Source organism: Symphalangus syndactylus, chromosome 22, assembly GCF_028878055.3.
Source record: "Symphalangus syndactylus isolate Jambi chromosome 22, NHGRI_mSymSyn1-v2.1_pri, whole genome shotgun sequence".
Lineage (NCBI taxonomy): Eukaryota > Metazoa > Chordata > Mammalia > Primates > Hylobatidae > Symphalangus > Symphalangus syndactylus.
Genome location: NC_072444.2, coordinates 51,433,973 through 51,447,895, shown reverse-complemented (window position 1 = coordinate 51,447,895; position 13,923 = coordinate 51,433,973). Strand labels below are relative to the sequence as shown.

The 13,923-nt window shown below is 39.6% G+C and overlaps 1 protein-coding gene across 5 annotated transcripts in view; it reads left to right on the top strand.

Annotated features, from left to right (window-relative positions):
- CFAP221 (cilia and flagella associated protein 221) overlaps positions 1-13,923 on the top strand; it is a 127,945-nt gene that overhangs the window by 39,073 nt on the left and 74,949 nt on the right. For all 5 annotated transcript variants that reach the window (XM_055261540.2, XM_055261538.2, XM_063631305.1 and 2 more), the window contains one exon: positions 9,800-9,903. In XM_055261540.2, coding sequence (XP_055117515.1) covers positions 9,800-9,903 — 104 coding nt within the window. The remainder of the gene's footprint in view (positions 1-9,799; positions 9,904-13,923) is intronic.

Genomic DNA, 13,923 nt, shown 5'->3' with positions numbered 1-13,923 from the left:
TATAAAATGAGGATAATAATAGTACTTACCTCATAGGGTTGTTAAGAGAGTTAGATGACATGTAAGCACAACAGCTGGTACATATTAAGAGATAGTACCAAAACAAAGACTTTAAGATTGCCAAATTAAGATGGCATCCAGAAATGGGGTAAGATAATCATTTGCTGAAGGAGAAATGAAGCAGGAAAGAGAATGTTCTTTGCTGTCCTTTTTCTGTATAAAAACCACCCTGAAGGTAGTAGCTTAATATATTATAACAACAGTCATTTATTTTACTCATGGATCTACAACTGAGGCATGGCCTGGTGGGGAGTGCTCCTCTCTGCTCCATGCACAGCCAGCTAGGGCTGCTCTACGGGGAGCTGAAAGACCCACTCTCAAGATGGTCCACTCAAATACTGGCTATTATCTGGGAGCTCAGATGGCCTGAGGGCTGGAAGTCTGGTTCTGTCCTGATAGGTCTCTCCACAGGCTACTTGGGCTTCCTTACAACATGGCGACAAGGCTCTAGAATGAACATCCCAAGAGAAATGGAAGATACCAGTTGCTTAGGCCTTGGCCTTAACAAACAAGTACAGCATCATTTCCACTGTATTCTATTAGTTAAGTAATCCTAGAGCCCAGAATCAGGGAAGAACACATAGACTCCACCTCTAAGTGGAAAGAGTGTTGAAGAGTTTGTAGACTTATTTGAAACCTGCCACAACATGTAACCCCAAAGCTTGCCCAGGCTCTGGATTATTTCGTGAGTCTTCTCTACCTTCGGAGGGGAAAGAATGGCACACAATATATCATTGTTGTCCACATCCTTTGATCTGTGAATGATTCTCATATCAATAAGCAGTTGATAATGGAAAAGTCCTACTAAATTGACTTAACCCTAAAATGAGATCACTGGGCCTATTAATTCCAAGCTTCACTTGGTATTGATACCACCACATGTTACTGTCTATGTTATAGTTTACCTTATCCATACATCTCTGTGGGAAGGCTTTCTTTTATCTTGATGTTTCCCTCAAATTTCATACAAGTGTAATAACTAATGGTTAATTTATTGTGCCCTCTGAGTCTAATCATGATGGAAAAAGTTAGCATGAGGCCAGTTAACCTTCTTTTTCCAGAAAAGAAGCCAAATCCTATTATGGTAAAGTGGCCTGTTCACTCTCCTCTCTAGATATCTGGATTTTTTAGTTAGAGAGTATATTTTTAATTAGACGGTATATTTGATTTTATGTTAAAGTAAGTTCAAGATCATTTGTTCTAGAGAAAGGACAAGAAAGAAATTTGAATTTCTATTAAGTCATTTTATTATATTTACTTTATGTAAGGCAAGTTTTGCTCTCTTCTAATAGGCATAAAATTTCCACATGATTGTAATATAAAAGTCTACTATTTAAAAGGTTTGAGTTCAATTTTATTCAAATAGGGGATAATTATTTTAAAGTACTTAATATATTTTATGTATAGCCTTAGCATAATTGATAAAATGTTTAAATAATGAGGTAACAGGGATAAAAGTTGTAGTTACTTCCAAAAGCACTAACATCTACTTGCCTTAATATTTTAGTTGCCTGATTCCTATAAGTTACAGAAGAACTCTAATTCAGTATCCTATTTGCTTCTGAGAAATAACAGGCATGATATATATATATTTTATATATATATATATGTTTCTTCATTATATATCAGATTTAATGGTATTTAACGAGAATTTGGTTTAAAATGTAAAATTCCACCCAGACTCTAATAGGATTCTGTCTCTTTAAATATGAAAAACTTCTAAATAATCTTCATATTAGCCCAAATTCCTTTTGACTCAAATTCATCTGGACTGTCTTTGATTTATGATTATGGTGGCCATGCAAACTAATTTAACATGCATAATATGCACAGCAGTAGTGAAAGCAAAAGTTCAGCAATTCCACTGAAAATTGTACTACTTGCACCACTATATCTGCTTCTGAATTATGGAACTTGGAATTTCGTGCCCTTAAGGAACTGTTTGTTTTTCCAGACTGGCTAATGCATCAGGAACTTGGCTTCAAATAATTATTATTAAACAAATACCCTGACACGTTTTCTATGGGACTTATCAGAGCTGTGAAATTAATTGAAAACTGAGTATATGTAACAAATGGGAAAAGCCCCAGGAATTTTTGTTTGTTTCAATTCAGGAAAATGCAAACATGCAGCTTTTAGCAGAGGAGCCCTGAGTGTCAGACTTCGCTTTGCTGGGACAGCTTTGAGCAGATCCCTGGGTTACTGACTTAGGGCAACACAGCCTGTGTGGCTATGTGAGTCGACTGGCCTCATCTTCAAAGACCATATTTGGGCCGTTTAACACTTCACATTGCGCATTACCCAACGCCTACTTAGGTTCTGAGGGGCAGAAATACCTCACACGCATGTGTAACTAACTCATAATGTTAGTTTTATCTACCCAGTGCTGGTAGAGCAGCTGACAGTGGGACCTGAGCACCTATTAGGATGAATTGCCTTACCTTCATATATTCTGTTTTTCAGAATTAGGAAACATCTCACAGAGTGAAGATTGACTGCATACCTCTAACAGAGCCTGATTTAAGACAGGATTTGTGAGTTTGGTAGAAAATCCTATGAAGTTTTCATTTTACCGTTGACTGAAGTCCACACTCTGTACGGTGACCCTTATTCAGAATTTTTATCAGAAACCTAGGGCCCCCTGAACATGAGTATATAAAGTCTGATGCAGGCCTATACCCTATTGGGGATCTCATGTGCTCACAGTACAGCTACGCTCCTCTCAAAGAGATGTCATAGCTAAGGAACAATGTTTTAAAAACAAATATCAGTGCAAATTAGAAACAGGGCACTGCCTGACATTAGGATCTCTGCATTCAGAGTGTAGAAGTGTAGATCTCCCAAAAGTACCTTTAGAGACATCTGGTCAGGATGAAGCAGTGTGCTCACACTGCAATGAATCTTTTTTGTGTGAAATTACTAGTTAGTGACAAACAAAATATAAAAAGAGACCTCCAAAAAGACACACTCAGGCTCAGAAACAAGCTGAACAACTCCACAGAGCAGGAACAGCATAGAAATGCTGAGTGGGTTGCAGGGTGGAGCCACAGGCTTGCAGGCTCCAGGTTTTGAAGTAGTCAGGCAGTGTTGGAGACCACTCCATGGGGTAAAGGAGACCGCAAGTGTCTCACTGATTCAGGAGATCCACATCTGGCCTGCAGCCAGGAGAAGAGATGAGCTGCCCCACCTTTGCACTACCCATGAGAGGAAGCTGGAAACCCTCTGCTGACCTGTTGCCTGGGCCTGGGGCCTTGTCCCTGGTTGTGGACAGCGGACAGTGTAAAGGACAGTACTAACCAGCTTGTGGTGCAGAGGTGAGCCACGTTACCTGCTGGCCCAGTGACTGAGTTCACTGTAGCACTAAAATAGCTGACTGGCAGGAGCCCCAATATGCAATTATAAAATTGAATATAGATTAAATCCTTTTACTCAAAATGAGCCTGCAAATCCAACTTCCAAAATACGTGAATAAATCTTGTGCTAAGAAAGCCAAAACCCAACAATCAGAATATAATTGAATGAAATGAATTATTAAAAACAGTTTAATAAAACTTTAAAATAGATACACTTAGGATTCTCAATGAGATGATTGAGGCAAACTTCCATTTTAGATTCTCAATGAGATGATTGAGGCAAACTTCCATTTTAAAATATCAAGAAATTATGAAACAAAAATAGGTGGAAATTTTTTTAAAGATCAGATAGATAAAAAGAATCAATTAGAAATCTTAAAAATTCAAAATATAGACACCGAAAACTTAAATCTCAATAGACTGAATGAACTCTACAATGGACACAGTTGAAGAAAAGACTAATAGATTGGAAGATAGTAATAATACAGGAATTCACCCAGTATACAGTACATAGAGGTTACATTTTACATGAAGGGAAATTAGGGAGTATGGAAGCTAGACTGAAAAGCTCCAAGATATATGTGTCTAATAAATTAGAGTTCTGTCAGGAGAGAGTGGAGGGAATGGTACAGAATCATACCAAGCTTTTCAGAATTAAAGATAATTATGAAGATTTGATAAGTGCATTCAAATATGAATATCTAGCAGGATAAAGATAAATTTCTACCTAGACACATAAGAGTCAAGCTGCAGAGCATCAAGAATAAAGAGAAATCTTGCCTGTAATTCCAGCACTCTGGGAGGCCAAGGCAGGAGAATCACTTGAACCCAGGAGTTTGAGACCAGCCTGGGCAACAAAATGAGATCTCATCTCTATAAAAAATAAATAAATAAATAAATAAGAAAAAAAAGAGAAACCTTAAAAAGCTGCCAGAGAGAAAAGAGTGATAATCTACAAAAAAATGACAATAGTTCTTCATCAGCAACAAACGATTAAGGAAAGATGTGGAGTAAATATTTTCAAAATGCCAAGGGAAAATAAACAGTCAACCTAAAATTTTTCCCAAGGAAGAAAATAAAAAATAAGTTTATTTACATAAGAATTTCCCACACACAGTCCTCACTAAAAGAAAATTTTAAAAGGCATATGCCAGCAAGAAGAAAAACATATTCAGAAAGTAGCCATGGGAATCAAAGGAGAATGGCAAACACCAAAATTAATTACATATGTTGGTAAATTTAACTAATTAACCATTTTTAAAAGTCAGTACTTTTTGTTGTTTAAGCTAAAACTACAACTCAACATAGCATATACAAAATGGAGGGGTAAGACAGAGTCTTCAATAGGCAGGTAGGGCTGACCACACTGTATTTGGGAGGGTAGAAATACTAGATATGTTTAGACTTTGTTGGGAATTTTCAATAAGTAAGACATATCTTTTTTTTTCTTTCTTTTGACAGGGCCTGTGCTCTATCACCCAGGCTGGAGTGCAGTGATGCGATCTCGGCTCACTGGAACCTCTGCATTCCAGGCTCCAGCCATCAGCCCATCTCGGCCTCCCGAGCAGCTGGGACTACAGGCACATGCAACTGTGCCCAGCTAATTTTTGTATTTTTTGTAGAGATGGGGTTTTGCTACATTGCCCAGGCTGGTGTTGAAGTCCTGAGCTCAAGTGGTCTGCCCGCCTTGGCCTCCCAAAGTGCTTGGATTACAGGCGTGAGCCACAACACCCAGCCGTCAATAAGACATATCTTTTAAAAATTTAGAGTAATAATTAAAGTTATAGAAATGCAATCTATAGCTGCCAAGTCATAGGAGGAAAAAACGTAGAAATATAAAAGCAATCAGTCCAGCAAGAGGCAAAAGAACAAAAATGAAGCAAAGATGTTTTTTAGAAAACACAAAACAAGGTGGTAGAAATAAGTTCAAATATATCTATTATTAATTGTAACAAATGAAAACAGATTAAACTCACCTATTAAAAGGAAAAGATTATCCCACCTGCTAAATATTCTTTAATCCAGCTATATCCTGCCTTCTGGAGACACACCTAAAATAAAACTTTTCAGAAAGTTTGAAAATGAAGGAATGGAAGAGGTATGTATACCCAGCAAATTTTAACAAAAAGAAGACTCATTCATGATTAAGTGGAAAAAAAAGCTTAGAAATAGAAGAAAATTTCCTTGACCTGATAAAGGCTACCAGAAACTTTCTAGAAACATCATTCTTAGTGGTAAAAATTAAAGTATTTCCAATAAAGTCAAAATAAGAAAAAGATGCTCTCTTCACTTCCATTCAGTATTATACTAGAAGTCATCAATGCAATGATCAGAAAAAAATATATGAGTTATAAGATTTGGAAAACTAAATAGGAAATAGTCTCTTTTTTTTTAGATTTTATGACTCACACTGGGATTATAGGCACAAGCCACTGTGCCTGACCTAGATTGTATAATTTTCTACATAGAAAATCTAAGGAAATCTACAGATAAACTTTTACAACTCATAAAAGACTTTAGCAGGGTTTTAGATCAAAATCTAAAAGTAGCTGGCCGGGCGCGGTGGCTCACGCTTGTAATCCCAGCACTTTGGGAGGCCGAGGCGGGCGGATCACGAGGTCAGGAGATCGAGACCACGGTGAAACCCCGTCTCTACTAAAAATACAAAAAATTAGCCAGGCGTGGTGGCGGGCGCCTGTAGTCCCAGCTACTCGGAGAGGCTGAGGCAGGAGAATGGCATGAACCCGGGAGGCGCAGCTTGCACTGAGCCGAGATTGCGCCACTGCACTCCAGCCTGGGCGACAGAGCGAGACTCCATCTCAAAAAAAAAAAAAAAATCTAAAAGTAGCTTTGCAGCACACTAGTAATAATGAATTATAAAAGACAAACATTCCATTCACTATGACACAGAAGCTATAAGATAGCTGGTGCTATGGTCTGAATGTTTGTTTCCCCCTCAAAATGTATGTGTTTAAATCTAACCCCCAAGGTGATATATTAGGAGGTGGGGCCTTTGGGAGGTGATGAGGCCATGAGGGCAAAGCCCTCATGAACAGGATTAGTGTCCTTATAAAAGAGATCTGGAGAGCTCCGTAGCCCCTTCCATTATGCGAAGACACAGTGAAAAGATGGTCATCTATGAACCAGGAAGTGGGCCTGCACCAGACACCAAATCTGCCAGCACCTTAATCTTGGACTTCCCAGCCTCCAGAACTGTGAGGAATAAAATTCTGTTGTTCGTAAGCCACCCAGTCCATGGTATTCTATGACAGCAACCCAAATATACCAAAACACCTAGGGAAAAACTTCACCAAAATATATAAGGTCACTATGGAGACACTTATAAAATTTGATTGAGGACATAAAATTAAACCTTAATAAATTAGAGACATAGCATGTTCATAGTTTAGAACAGATTTCAATTTTCTCCAAAACAATGATTGATAAAACTGACTACCTTAAAATTAAAAATTTCTGTCCAACAAAAAACCATAAATAAATCAGAAAATAAACTATGGCTTGGAAAAGATACTTGCAATGCATATAATTAACTAAATTAATATTAGAATTTACAAACGATGCCAGGCATGGTGGCTCATACATGTAATCCCAGCACTTTCGGAGGCCAAGGCAAGAGGGTCGCTTGAGCTCAGGAGTTTGAGACAAGCCTGGGCAACATAGTGGGAACTCATCTCTACAAAAAATTTAACAACTAGCTAGGTATGGTGATGCACACCTGTGGTCCCAGCTACTGGGGGGAGGATCACTTGAGCCCAGAACATCAAGGCTGCAGTGAGCTATGATTATGCCACTGCACCCCAGACTGGGTGACAAAGTGAGACTCTGTCTTAAAAAAAAAAAAAAAATTTACAAATGAATAAGAGAACAAAACCAATGAATAGAGAAATGGGCAAAGGATATGCACAGGCAATTCATAGGAGAGGGAACCCAAATGAATACACAGGAATAGAAACTCAACCTCAAAAGAATGAGAATGAAAGTGAAATGAGATGCCATTTCACCTCCATCAGGTTGACAGAAGTTAAAATGCCTGAGAATCCTAAATGTTGGTAAGCAACAGAAACTCTCCTATTCTGCTAGTAAAAGTGTAAATTGGTAAAGGGCTTTGAAAAATATTTTAGTCTTATCTAGTAAATTCAATATTTTTACTTTGCTACTAACCAGAAATCCCATTTGGGGTTATTCCTAAAGTAGCTCTACTGCAGGTGCATATGGAGTCATGCAGTAGGATCTTCACTGCCACATTGCAATAGTGAAAAAATGCAAACAACCTAAATGCCCATCAACAGGAGAGTGGCTGAATAAAGTGTGGTATAATCATATAATGGAATACTCTTCACTCGTTAAAATGAATGAACAGACCTTTACATATATCCGTGGATAAATCTCAAAAATGTAGTTTGAGCAAAAATAGCAAGTTTCAGAGCAATATTGTTAAAAAATAAACAACATACTATATATTTTATACATACCACATATTTTTATGCATACATATGTAAGTAGTAATATTACTAGAATGCATGAGAATGGTAGAACAGTGAATACAGGGTAGGGGTCACTTATAAAATTTGATTGAGGACATAAAATTAAACCTGAATAAATTAGAGACATGCATGTTCATAGTTTGGAACAGATTTCAATTTTCTCCAGAATAAAGGTTGATAAAACTGACTATCTTAAAGCAGGGAGGAAGAGGGAGACAATTGGGGAAGGAGCTACAGGGAGCTTCAACTCTTTTGTAATGTTTTATTTCTTTAAAAACATAATGCTGATATACCCAAAGCAAAAGATTTGTTAGAGCTCAGTAGTAGATAAAGGGGTTGTTATTTTATTGTTCTTTACATTTTTCTTTATATTTGAAATATTTCACAGATTTTTTTAAAGATAATGAATTTTAAAGCCAAATAAAAATGTTTTGGGCATAATTTTAAAAGCCACATGTGAGTTATGTCATATCCCCAAAATTGCTACTGAAAAAAAGGGTTATTTCGCTTCACACCAACAAATATTTGTTGAGCCTTTGGTCCATTCAACACTCTGGGATACACTGGAGACGCAAATGGACTTGGTCTCTGCCTTCATAGGACTCTGAATCTCCAAGGAAGACAGACACTGGGCAGGTAGGGAAGCCTGTCATTATTGGAGAAGTCCACAGATAGATGGGTTCGGATGGGTCCTGCCCAGAAGGTAGAGCCCAGCTGGTCTAGCAGCTCTGCTCAAACCAGATTACAACTGTGTTCTCCTGGGACTATGAACTGGAAAATGAGAGGGGATGGGCTGTTGGCAGGGAGACCAGAAGCTAAAAGGATAAGAGGCAGGGCCAGCCTCGAGGCAGGAGGGCTGTGATGGGGTGAGGGCTCAGAAGGTATGGGGTAGAGAAGAGATGTACAGAGTTGAAGATGAAGCTGGCTGGTGGCTTAAGGAGAAGGGAGGGGGTGCAAAAAAATCAGAAATGCAGGGAGTGGCTGGGTCACTTGAGAGGAGGCACTTGACTTCCTACTGCTGCGAGGGGACCCGATAACCTGCCCCCAGCACTGCATAGGACATAGAATTACCCTGGAGAGCTCTGCTCCCCCTGGCAGTCAACTCTGGCTGACTTGGATTGCCCTGATTGAAGGAGAGGACATTATGGGAAGCATGGGGCACTCCAAGAAATGCCACCGCTGCCACAGCTCCTGGGGTGCTGTAAGCAACAGCTTCAAGCTAGCTTAGAGGTCTGCCTTGTCTTGGGGTGACAGACCATTTCTGAGTACATAGACCTCCTCCACGTTCTCTAATGGTTGCTGGACTTCTGATCAAATAAAGAGTACCTAGCCTATTTCAATCAAACACAGCCCAAAGTGTGGTTTCTTCCACACTGTCCTGTCCAGGCTCTATGAAACGCCAGGGGTCTCCCAGGCTTTCTATAAGCCCATCTATTTGGCCTTTCCTTGGTTCGGTGAGGCCGAGCTGTGTGGTAGAGACTGCCTTTTCCCTATCGCTGCAACTCTGGAAAATAAACCTAACAGTACTTGAGACGTAGCAAGGACAGTGGGGTGAGGAGTATGGACACCCAGCACAATCGACTGCATTAAATCATGGTTCTGCCACTAACTAACTACGTCACCTTGTGTGGAACACTTACCCTCTCTTGTGCCTCAGTTTCCTCTTCTGTAAGTGGGGATAGTCGAGACACCACCTCATAGGATTAAAATAGTTAATACATGGGAAATGCATGGGGTTACTCCTGGCACACAGGAAGTGCCAGATCAGCATTGGCAGTCATCATCATTTATTACATAACTTGAGTCTCCATTCCTTGCTACCAAAAGAACCAGTTATAAAGAAAAATAACATTTTTATTTTCTTTTTTGTTTGTTTTGCAGCAAAACTTATGTTATTCCTTTGCAGTGCAGCTGCCCTGTAGATTTTGAGTTCTATATCAAGTTGATTCAGTCTCATCAAGCCTTTGCTATTGAGCCAATATCAGGTAAGGAGTGTCAAGATTTCAAGTTTCCAATTTCTTTTGAGTTCTTGGATCAAAGAGAGGATTTGAAAAGTAGGTGTCAAGTTCTAAAAACAAGAATAAGCTGCATTCGAACGTTATATTTTCAAACACATAAGAGTAATGAATTTTACACATAACTGACGTGATGTAAAATGGAATTGGACACATCAGAATAATGACACTTTGGGATCATTTGTATCATGCAGATAATTTTTAATAATGTTCAGGTAACTTTCTTCCAAGATCAAAACTTGAAATCAGAAATTGATCCATTCCCATGCTAAGTTTGGCTCCTGGTATATCCTTGGTTTTGTATCCACCTTATAATTCAATTTCAGATAAAGTAGGAATCTTCTTTCTTCCAGAGCTTTCAGAATCTTAGTGAAGGGTCTGATAAATTTGTCTCATTTGCGGTGTGGACAGTATGTTTTTGCATGCCCCAGAGGACATAGATCACCAGGCTGCTAAGGACATTTGAAAGTGAGATTTTACACACAAAGTAATCTCTGCTTCCCAGTTCCTGTTTCTTGATATTTAAGTTTGGGATTTAAGTATCTGTCCACAGTGGTCTACTGTGGTCTACTGTGGACAGATATTTAAAATTGTTATATTTAAACAATTTAACAATTGCTAAAATGGTTTTAAGTCTGGGTATTCATTTGTTTACAACTCTTTCAGTACTGCAAGTACATATTTTGTCCAACAAATGAGTGTTTAAAGCAGAAAGTATGAATTAATTCTAAATTAAGAAATGTACATAGATTATTTTCTAGAGGACCAGGAGCCATTCTGAGATTTTTTTAAATATAAGGTAACCACTGTTTATATCGCAAAAAAAACAGGACTTGATTCTCTTTTCAGAGAGAAGAGGTTTATTATTTTCAGCTGTGTGGGCCTAAAAAAGAATGGAAAATAAATGGTCACTAAAATTATACTAAACAAGATAATATTTCAGATATTAAGTATAGTTGATATTCTCACAGTAGGTCTTTCTGTGGGTCCCTGCCCCTCTGATGGTCCATAATTCTATTAAGTTCCATGGGCAGAAGGGACCACTACAATTTCTGAGCAGTCATAATGGGAGCCATTTTAGACAGGTCAGCGTGCAGGTTTACAGGTATGACTGAGGTGGGTACAGACAGGAGTCCAGGAATTCGTGGTGTTGGAATGAACTCACAACAGACTTGAGATCTTGAACTGAGCTGACATCAGTAGCCAGGAAAAGGAAGAAAAGCTCAATAGCTTATGGCCTAGCCAAAACTGTGACCTAAGAGTCAGAATATTAATTTACCCAGAGGGTTTTGAAACACAGCCTATTCAAAATCAGGGTACTACATAGATAATAAAATACAGCATTAAGCAGAATTAACTGACAGCTATGTATGACACACTTAAAAAAATCACGCAGGCCTTTCCCCCAGTGCTCAGATTATAAAATGCAGAGCGGCATAATTCAGACAAATGCATGATACATGAGATACTTTGTCTGATTCATCAGGTAAGAGATTGTGGTTGTTTTGGTACTTTGTTTATTACTTAATATTTTAAATTTGTCCTTTAAGTGAAATTAAATTGAATATACCAGTTTGGAGTTGAGAGAGGGGAGTGCTAGGGACATACAGTTGGGTGTCACTGGGTGTTGTACATTTGTACAGCCATGGGACTGGACGTGAGGTCACCGTGGGACTGAGTGTGGATAGAGAAGTGGACCGAGGGCCACTCAGACGCTCAGAGGACAGCAAGGGGAAGTGGATCCAGGAACAAAGAAAGACCAAGGAAGAAAATCAGGAAAGTGCAGTGCAAAAGAAGAGAATGAAGGAAGGAAGGAAGCCTGGCAAACCAGGGCTCTTGGACTTTGGGACCCGTCTTTTTCTGGTTTGACTGACCTGCATTGTGTGGATGGTGTTGCTGATGTGGCATTCCAAACCAGTCTCATGGGCTCTGCCCTTCAGCCTCCTCGGTAGCTATTTTATGAATCTCAGGCCATCGTTGCTCCACCAGTCTCAGGAACGTTCTTGGTTTGGTTTCCCACTTTGATGATGTATCAGTACATCTTTGGCTGTTATACTTTTGGGGTTCCAGAATTCCACCCGCAGTGAAGAAAGGCTTGGCTGCATGGAGAGTGAGTGAAGCTCAGGTGATCTTTGTGCTCACTGGTCTCCTGACTTGCCAGGCATCTGGCTTGACTCGGAGGCCATATAGCTGGACAGTCTTGGATGGCTTTTTGGCCACAAGGCATTATTGCCTCCGTTTTACAAACTGGGTTCAGATAGACTAAGAAACTGGGCTAATTTTACACAGTTAGCATGTGTATTTGTAGACACTGTTTCAAGCACATGTTTGGTAACTGATTTCTAAAAGACTTGGGACATCCCTAGTCTGTTAGGCTATGAAGCCATATCTTCTCTAGGAACTAGAAGCAGCATCTACACACACCTTCCAGTCATTTTATGCTCAAGTTTGCCAAATGAAAAAACAATTTGAATCAAGCTATTAATAATTCTATTTATAAGGTATGCCCTCAACTTTAACTCAACTGGCCATCCTTAAGATGCAGGTGGGCTCTGTAGCTGTCAAAAGCTGGACCTGCTGTTGTTGAGGGCCAAGATATTCCTGAGGCTGGAGAAAATGAATAAAGGATTTTATGACCTTCCTGTACTGCTGACAAGAAATCATATGCGGCCAAAACTTCAAGAACACTCTGTTGATAATTTTGGAAGAGCCAGCGATACACGACTTTGGCCAAGATATTTTTTTTTCCGTGAACTCTGAAGAGAAGTATTGACCAAGATCTTATTAATATCAGAGATCAGGCAAATGCCACAAAAAAAATTGTTGAACTTGTCTACTTGTCACTATTTTGTGATCCTGGACATTCCCTTGTTGTCACAAATGCTAGGGAAGAATGCATCTAACTCATATAAATGGTAAATTATAGCATATAAATGGTAAATTATAGCATATAAATGGTAAATTATAGCATTAAGTGGCTGGCTAAGCAAGAGTTCCTTGGGGGCTGTTGCTTACAGTTCTTATATAAAGTTTCAATAAGTTCATTCTCTTTTTTTAATTATAAGAAAAATATAAGCCACTTACAAATAATTTTGTATTTTGCATTTTCTTCTGAAATGCACATTTTTTACAACTTTATATCAGTTTGGGAGTAAACCCAGAGCCTCTGCCCTTGCTTTGGCCTCAAACCACTTTTTGGTTCTAGACATTACCTGGGGGCCACCAATCCAGCAGGAAGCACCTTCTAGCAAAGAATGAATCCCCATTCTCCAGCATGAGCACAAGGGCACCAAGAGCACTGTACCCTGCCTGTTGAGGTTCAAGGCACTTTCATGCAGCACCTGCTCTGGGCAGCCTGTCTGGACTTGCCCCTAGTGCAGTCATGCCATCTCAGCTGGGCTCAGCCATACTCCTGGCCGTACCTGCCACTGTGCTGTCCACACACCAGCATTTACCCACTTACATTTCAAAAGGGAGCATGTGCTGGTTCCTTTTTGCCTCTTTTTTCTCCAAACGCCCCTTGGCCCCTGGCTGAGGTAGTTTATCACATAATAAGCCCTACCTGCAGGGTCCAGCATCCTTTGGGATTCCAGAGCAGAGCCATTACATCCACAGGGGAAAATGATGAGAGGAGGTTTCCCCTACTTCTCCTCCCTGCCTCACTGTACTCCTGTGGACAGGTGAGATAGAAGACCCCCAAACCCCAGGACAAACCGTGCAGGGGACAGATCAGGATTGTCAAGGGGAGGGTGAGACCAGATCTCCAACACACAGCGCAGGCCCCCATAAAATGCTTCTTGCTGGTAGTTAGGACCATGATGAACAGCCTCAACTCAGAAAACATATACTGGCTATATGACTGCTTACAGAAATGACAACATGCAGGTCTTTGGCAAGGTTCACTTCCAACAAGTGATGGAAATTAGAGATAACAAGCAGAGGGCCTCTGATAATGATAACCTTCCAGGTCAGCAAATGGAGGAACAGCCG